Source organism: Perna viridis, chromosome 7 (genome assembly GCF_037379345.1).
Source record: "Perna viridis isolate PV_CMFRI_1.1 ecotype Kerala chromosome 7, ASM3737934v1, whole genome shotgun sequence".
In the NCBI taxonomy this organism is placed as follows: Eukaryota; Metazoa; Mollusca; class Bivalvia; order Mytilida; family Mytilidae; genus Perna; species Perna viridis.
Genome location: NC_142451.1, coordinates 49,640,574 through 49,648,841, shown reverse-complemented (window position 1 = coordinate 49,648,841; position 8,268 = coordinate 49,640,574). Strand labels below are relative to the sequence as shown.

The 8,268-nt window shown below is 34.5% G+C and overlaps 1 protein-coding gene and 1 pseudogene across 1 annotated transcript; both read right to left on the bottom strand.

Annotated features, from left to right (window-relative positions):
- Nucleotides 1-837: 837 nt before the first annotated feature.
- LOC148613121 (uncharacterized) lies at nucleotides 838-4,068 on the bottom strand (annotated as a pseudogene).
- Nucleotides 4,069-4,384: 316 nt separating this feature from the next.
- On the bottom strand, nucleotides 4,385-5,152 carry LOC148613120 (uncharacterized). The gene is given in 1 exon segment (XM_088595184.1): nucleotides 4,385-5,152. A coding segment is annotated over 1 exon segment (768 nt).
- Nucleotides 5,153-8,268: the final 3,116 nt, after the last annotated feature.

Below are 8,268 nucleotides of genomic sequence, written 5' to 3'. Positions count from 1 at the left end.
TATCTTTAAACAATCCCTAATTTCGGGGATTTGACACATCGCATTTACACCAAATAACTTGAGATAGAGGATACTACAGACCCTGTAAAGTGAGCCTCAAATCTTCACTTACATTTAGAAATCGATGGTAAAGGAAAACTATTGACCAAACTTTACGACAAACGTGATGATTTTTCATTCAGAATTGTCAACTTTCATTTCATCTGTGGCAACATCCCTTCAGCACCTGTGTATGGAGTGATCATATCACAACTCATATGTTATGCCAGAGCTTGCCGAAGTTTTATGGTCGTCATCATGAACTCGTGGATCGTTATGGTGTATCCATCTGCACCATGAAAACTGATTTATTCAACGGGTAATAGTTTTCTTTTCTCGTTTGTCTACCGACTTTTTATTAGCAACTCGACGGGTGTTTCTAGAAAAGCAAAGGACGCTTACCCTACCGGTGCACCTGGTCCATGCCCCCAGGTTTTAGTGGAGTTGGAGTTGCTCATTTGCTTTTGTTACTTTGTATGTATGATTTTAGTTACTTTATGTTCTTTGTTGTGTATGTTTGTTTTCCATGTCTGGTCTTTGTCCCTTTATTGCATTATTTTGATTACCGCTATACCCTTGGTTTCCTTGATTACTCTTTCACCGAATGTGTCACATGACCCGTGGTTATATATTACCTACACATACCATTAAAATATCAAGTTTATACGAATATGTCAATATAAATATTCATTTACTATACATATAATCAAATAGACAAACAAACGATATGATACAAAATGTTAACAAGTCAAGCAATACTTTTTGTACTAACAACATGAAGGATATTGTTGTCAAGACACCTAAACATAACAATCTAAAGAAGGGTATAGATTATTTGGAACATTGATATTAACATTACTATGATTAGCTTCTTGTCTTCCCTGTAGGGCATTCCAAAGCCTTGATTAAATACTAAAATATATACACATAATGGTTGAGATACTATACGTTTCACTTAGTTGAAAGGTCCTACCCATACTAAATTTGTAACAGCTAAACTTTGTCTGCTTAATTTATTTGTTCCATTGAAACCGGTCAAATCTACTAGTATTTTTGCACGAGGAAATTTCCCAACAGATAACTTTTGAGTTGTTAGAGGCGGCTGAATCTCCCAATATGATGGACACAACGGAAATGAGATAACAGGAAGTGTTACACATACACCTCCAGATGTTAATTCCAAATATAAAAATGTGCTCTGAGATTTTCGTTTAAATAAACAGGTCAACACTATTATTAAGAGTATGAAAATAAGAATCCCAATAATTACTGAACCATATACCCATGAAAATTTTTAAGCAATTCTGCATCACAAATTGAATTTGAAATTGTAGTTGTGGAAGGTTGGACTACGAATGATGGAAGTGTAGTTTTTAAATGAATATCATGAACTTGTTGTAAAACTAACAATGACGTTTTAAGTAAACATAACTGAAAACACGTGTAAATGAAACCTATTAAAGTTATTCCGGTAACTACTACTGAAATAATACTGCGATACCCGTGTAAATCTGGCCAATTTTGATTCAATTCCAGTTATCCATCTAATATTGGTTCTGATATCGTTTGAAAAATGGTTTCATCTTTTTCTCGCAGCTTTCGCAATTTTTCTCAGACTTAAATGACCTTTGTCATTTAATGCGAGTAAATTCTTCACTTTATTATCATAAATCTTAAAATCAGGAATTTTCACCTCAGTAGTTTCATTGAAATATGCATTTCTAGAATACCGTTGAACATTTCTAACCTAAAACAATTATTGTAACAAAGCTAGATTCACTGGATGTGCTCTTGTAAGGGAATTCGATTTATCACAATAATTTCAAATCATCTTCCAATTATACAGAAGAAGTTGTTTACAATATGTGGTGGTATCTGGTACGGATTATAATTCAATTTAATCATTAATGTCTAACCATTGTCCTATCACAAAAATCCTGGAATTTTTTAATCGACAACATATTTGTCCAGTGTGGTGGATGCGTTTTTCAAAAAAACGGTCGGCATTCCAACAAATTGTGCTCTTTACTTGCTCACCTTTAATTTTACTCTTATGATGCTGATTTTATAGCTGGTCTGATCCGAAAGAAAGAATATCGTTTAGCTAGAACCTTTGATCTCAGTTTCTACTATATAGATGACATATTATCTTTAAACAATCCTAATTTCGGGGATTTGATATATTGCTTATACCCCCAAAGAATTTGAGATAAATGATACTAAAGACACGGTAAGGTCAGCTTCAAATTCTGACTTAAACTTAGAAATCGATGGTAAAGGAAACCTATTGACCAAACTTTACGACAAACATGATGACTTTCCATTCAGAATTGGCACCTTTCCTTTCATCTCTGGCAACATCCCTTCAGCACCTGTGTATGGAGTGTTCATATCACAACTCATACCCAGAGCTTGCCAACACTACACAGACTTTGTATCGCGCTAGAATTCTAACAAATAGGGTCCTGGAACAGGGTTATGTTGCCACAAAATTGAAGTCATCAGTACAGAAGTTTTATGGTCGTCATCATGAACTCGTGGATCGCTACGGAGTATCCATCTGCGCATTAAAACTAATTTGTTCAACGTGTCACAGTTTTTCTTTCCTTTTTCGTCTATCCCGGACTTGACAATTTATGAGCAATATTTCTAGAAAAAAAGCAGAGGACGCTTACTCTACTGGTGCACCTGGTCCAGGCTCCCAGTTTTTAGTGGAGTCCGAGTTGCTCATACGCTTTTGTTATTTTGTCTGTATGATTTTAGTTACTTTATGTTCTTTGTTGTGTATGTCTGTTTGTCCCTTGATAACATTCTTTTGATTACCGCTATAACTGTGGTTTCTTTTATTAATCTTTCAAGACACTGAATTAACTGTGGGTTATATGTGAAAGCATTCGTTTTTATAGTGCAACCACAAGGTATATTCTGAATGCAAAAAGAACAGACATCTAACTGTTTGGTTTGGTCTGTACATATTAAACTACCCTGTCAACGCTGAAAAATAAAATCTAAAGAAGGGAACAACACAAACAGTTTAGTCTTGTTTAACTTTGGTAATATAAACTGATTAAGTGATTTATTGTCATATAATAATGCAATTGTACATGTTTGCCTAAAGGCCTGGATAGTTTGAATTGGAAGATATATGCCACACGTTATAAACTTGTTGAAATCACAATTATATACTTTTTTCGTAATTAAATGTAGTAAAATGACTATGGTCAATGAAATGAAGATATTGGGAATTTCAATATGACGTGAATTCTAGAATGAGGTTGTGTGAAAAAATATTTAGCACGTTGATAGTTTAGTAAGGATAAGTGTAGATCAAGTGAAATTTTGGAAATTTAATTTTCAAAGTTTGGATAAGATCATTTATAGTGGATCTTAACGTTTGCTCGGGAAGTACATGCGGCGTTATAGTATAGTTCCCATACTAACGCTTGCAATGAGGAGAGTGTGTTGGTAAGTTACATTTGGATTTTTTTTTTTTTTTTTTTTTCAATTTGATCAAACGGTAATGATGTCAAATTTGAAGCTAATTTAACCAAAAGTTCTGTTGAGAACGCTTACTGCTTTATTAAGTCATGATTCAACTTCATGCCCTTTTTAAAGTTATCAAACCTATGATTTGCGATTTTCATGTAAGAAGAAAATTGTGCACCGTGTTGCTCTAAAGTATGTCTCATTTGACGGTCCCTTTTTAATATGTCTTGCTAAAATATTAATATCGTCCATAGTAGCTATGCCAAAGAAAGTTTTACTAAGGCTACCTACAACACATAAAAGTGATCGACTCTTATGATTTTGTGGCTTTAAATTATATTCAGGAATCATTGAAAAAATCTCCATGATAGTCCTGTGAATGAATGACACTGTCCTTTGTTTTAAAGCATTGATATTTAAAATGACTGGATTCATAAAACGACATAGATCGATGGTTGCTTTACATGAAGGAATGTTTTCCATCGACATGACACGTGGTAAGTCTATAGATATTCTCCACATCTTTTGAAGCTGTAATGTCATATGACTTCGAACGCTAGCACAAGATATGATAGTCAGTATGAAGAACAGAATGGGTTAACAGGCTTGTCTGATGGAAATTCCTAAAATGAAATTAAAAAAAAATTAAAATTAAGCCATGTAAGTGTTGATCAGACACTCACTGTCAGACTGACCCCAGTTAGAATATTAAACACCCGTTTTAGAGGAAATAAATTAAAAAAAACTACATTTTGCATCTAAATCAGACAAATATTTCTATGATTTTGATCTTGATATTCACCAGTGTTTAAACATACATGTGTATCCTGCCACTTTGGCTTTGGAGGTGTAGGTATTATTACTTTTTAGTACTTACCTTAGACATTATTGTTGTCTCGGTTGAAAAAAAAAGGTATCCTTGTCTCTCCCTTTCTCGACGCTTACCTTGTTTTGTATATTTTGTGTGATATTCATCAATTAAGTGTTCTCCAATATTTTCAATTGATTCCCACGTGGGTGCTGATCTGTCTATGCATTTGCACTCGTAATGAATTTTGCCGTCAAAAGACTTTCGTGCAAGGAGACGTTCTACATCATACACTGTATCATCGTGTTCAGTTTTGATATCCTCGTTATTTAACTTATCTGCTTTCTGAGGTTTTTGTTCCCCACTTTCTAAGTCTGCATTTGTTTCTTTGATTTGATTATCATCATTGTAATCATCTACTACGTTATCCCGAACTGGATCCTCCTGCCGTCTAAAAGGTTTAGGATCCTGGTATATTGTAAGATGCTGTGCATTTATCGATATCGACATTTATTTCGAATATTGTCTATTCTAACAATTCATGAACTTATAAGTATGACTTGGACTTAATTCCGGTATCAAATACGGTCCATATGACTTATATTGGAGCTTCCTTGACAACTCTTTCGGAATTTTGTACTTACGTAACAGTACTGTATGTCCAACCGCAAATTCTGGTACTTTAGTTTTTTTGTCGTACTGCTCTTTGTTTTTCTCCTGATGACGTTTAACGTTCTCTTTAGCTATCGTTTTAGCTATTTTCAAGCATTCAATTACGTCAGTTATATGTTCTTTTGCACTTTTGCCAAACTGCGACATTGTATGTTATGTTCATGTCTTTTGCAAAAAAAAGATGAAGTAGCAAGTACTCCAAAGACTCCGTAGCTGGTGTCATTCTGAACGCCATCATGATGCCAGGTAATAATGCTGGCCAATTTTCATGATCTTTGTTACAATAAGCTTTTAAACATGGACCTAGAGTAGATTTCATACGTTCCACTGTTGAGTTTGTGAATGATATAATAAATTAAAATGCTTTTGTTTACATGGAAAAGTTCACACAGAGAGCATTAATTAAGTTATATATAAAAGCTTGCCCTCTATCGAAGAGTAATATTTTTTCTGCCCCATATCTACAACAGATTTCTTTGTAAAAAATTTTGCTATTGTCTTAGGATCTTCTAATTTCATAGGAAAACATTCTGGCCATCTCCAGAAAACTATCCACTACTAATAATACATACCTGAATCCCTCTTTTGTCTAGGTTAATTCTTGCACATCAAATTGCAAAGCTTCTTATCTATTATCTGAATATAATAGCATTAAAACCTATGATTTTTCTACACTGTATACTTCTATTCCCCACACTCTGTTAAAATCCCGACTTAAAAACATTATACATCGTTTTTTTTCCAACAAAAAATGGTACACCTAGATACAAATATATAGTTCTTGGTAGAGATTCCTTACACTTTATAAGAAATAATTCCAAATCATCTTCCAAATATACAGAGTAAGATGTTTACAAAATGCTGAAATTTTTCAATTGACAACATATTTGTCCAGTGTGGTGGACGTGTTTTTCAACAAACGGTCGGCATTCCAATGGGAACATATTGTGCTACTTTACTTGTTGACCTATTTCTTTACTCTCATGAGGTTGACTTTATAGCTGATTTGATCAGAAAGAAAGAATATCGTTTGGCTAGATCCTTCAATCTCAGTTTCCGCTATGTAGATGACGTATTATCTTTAAACAATCCTACATTCGGGGATTTGACACATCGCATCTACCCAAAAGAACTTGAGATAAAGGATACTACAGACACTGTAAAGTGCGTCCGCGCACACATTATATTCTCCCTTATGTGTTTGACTTCAAATTATTATGCTGTAGTGCTAGTGCACATCGTATTAATTTTCCAGATTTATGTTTGGTTTTCTGAAGCCAGCACAGAACCTGGTGGTCTGTGTGAATGACTAATTTCTTATCTGACAACCAAGTGTCACTTTGTTTGATAGCATGAATTATAGCAAGCAGTTGCTTTTCTGTGGTGTGATACTGTCGTTCTGTCCTACCTTATGACCTGCCACCGTACGCTATTGCTCTAGGTAGATTTTCATTGTCTTTCTGTAATAGGGCCAATAGCGATATCTGATGCGTCACAGATTGTCTTTTTTATTAATTCAAATGTTTTGTCCATGTCAGCAAATGCTAGGACCGGAGCTGACAAAAGATTTGTTTGAGTTCATCAAATGTACTTTGATATTTAGACACAAACCCTTTGGTTAAAGTCTGAACAAATCTGATGTCTGAACAAAACATTGTTCAGACTAATTCAGTAGCTGTTAACTTTTATTGGCCGTAATAGTTTAAGCCTTGTTCAGTTTATTTGAGTCGGTTCAGTCTTTCGTATTCAGTACCGGTTCAGTCACGTTCAGACTATTTCAGATGCGACAAAAATGTGTATAAGATGGTGTAAATCTCTACTCTGATCAAATTGGTGTGTTATTTTTAAAATAGATTTTTTTATAAAAAAAGTTATCTCCCTTAAGTTAGCAGATCAATGTACAGTACGTACACCTTCCTTTTTTGAAATAAATAAAACAAATATATTAAAATATATCAAATAATTTTTGGATGTGAACATTACGAAATTAAACAGCAGTAGTCGGAATGTCTTGTAAAGCTGTATAAATTGCTGTGTGTTTACACTTCTGGGGATTCCAATAAATACTTTCACCGCCCACTTCAAGTCAGTCTGCATTCGGAACTTCTAACAGATCCCTATGTAAAAACAAATTGCGAAATAGGAAACAAATCATGTCACTGCATCGGTCTAAAATAAACATTACGAATTCGTCGGAGTACCATGAAATTTACATGCAGAGATAGGTGGTGGAATAGAACAAGTATATTTGTTCCATTTCATTTATTCATCGCATCTACCCAAAATAAATTGAGATAAAGGATACTACAGACACTGTGACGTCAGTCTCATATCTTGACCTACCCTTAGAAATCGATGGTAAAGGAAAACTATTGACCAAACTTTACGACAAACGTGATGACTTTTCATTCAGAATTGTCATTTTTCCCTTCATCTGTGGCAACATCTCTTCGGCTCCTGCGTATGGAGTGTTCATATCACAACTCATACGTTATGCCAGAGCTTGCCGAAACTACGCAGGAGTTTTTTTTTGTATCGCGCTAGAACTCTAACAAATAGGCTTATGGAACAGGGTTATGTTGCTACATTATTGAACTCATCACTACAGAAGTTTTATGGTCGTCATCATGAACTCGTGGATCGTTATGGTGTATCTATCAGTACCATGAAAACTGATTTATTCAACGGGTCATAGTTTTCCTTTCTTCCTTTGTCTACCCCGGACTTGACTTTTTATGAGCAACTCGGCAGGTGTTTCTAGAAAAAAGCAGAGAACGCTTACCCTACCGGTGCACCTGGTCCATGCTCCCAGATTTTAGTGGAGTTTGAGTTGCTGATTTACTTTTGTTCCTTTGTATGTATGATTTTATTTACTTTATGTTCTTTGGTGTGTATGTCTGTTTTCCATGTCTGGTCTTTGTCCCTTGATTACACTCTTTTGATTACCGCTATAACCTTGGTACCCTTGATTACTCTTTCTTCCTTTGGATCAGATAAGCTATAATGGATGCATTATAAACAAGTAAATGAATACGTCAGGGAGTACAGGAACGCATTTGTTGAGAAACAAAAATTCCAACATTTTTTCGGTATATTTGGAAGATGATATGGAATCGTTTTATACATAGTATGAGGAATATCTACCAAGTACTACGCATCTGTATTTGGGTGTACCTTCTTTTCTTGAGTGACAACGATATATATTATTTGCTAGTAGAAGTAGGAATTTTAACTAAATATGGGGAATAAAAGTATAAAAAACG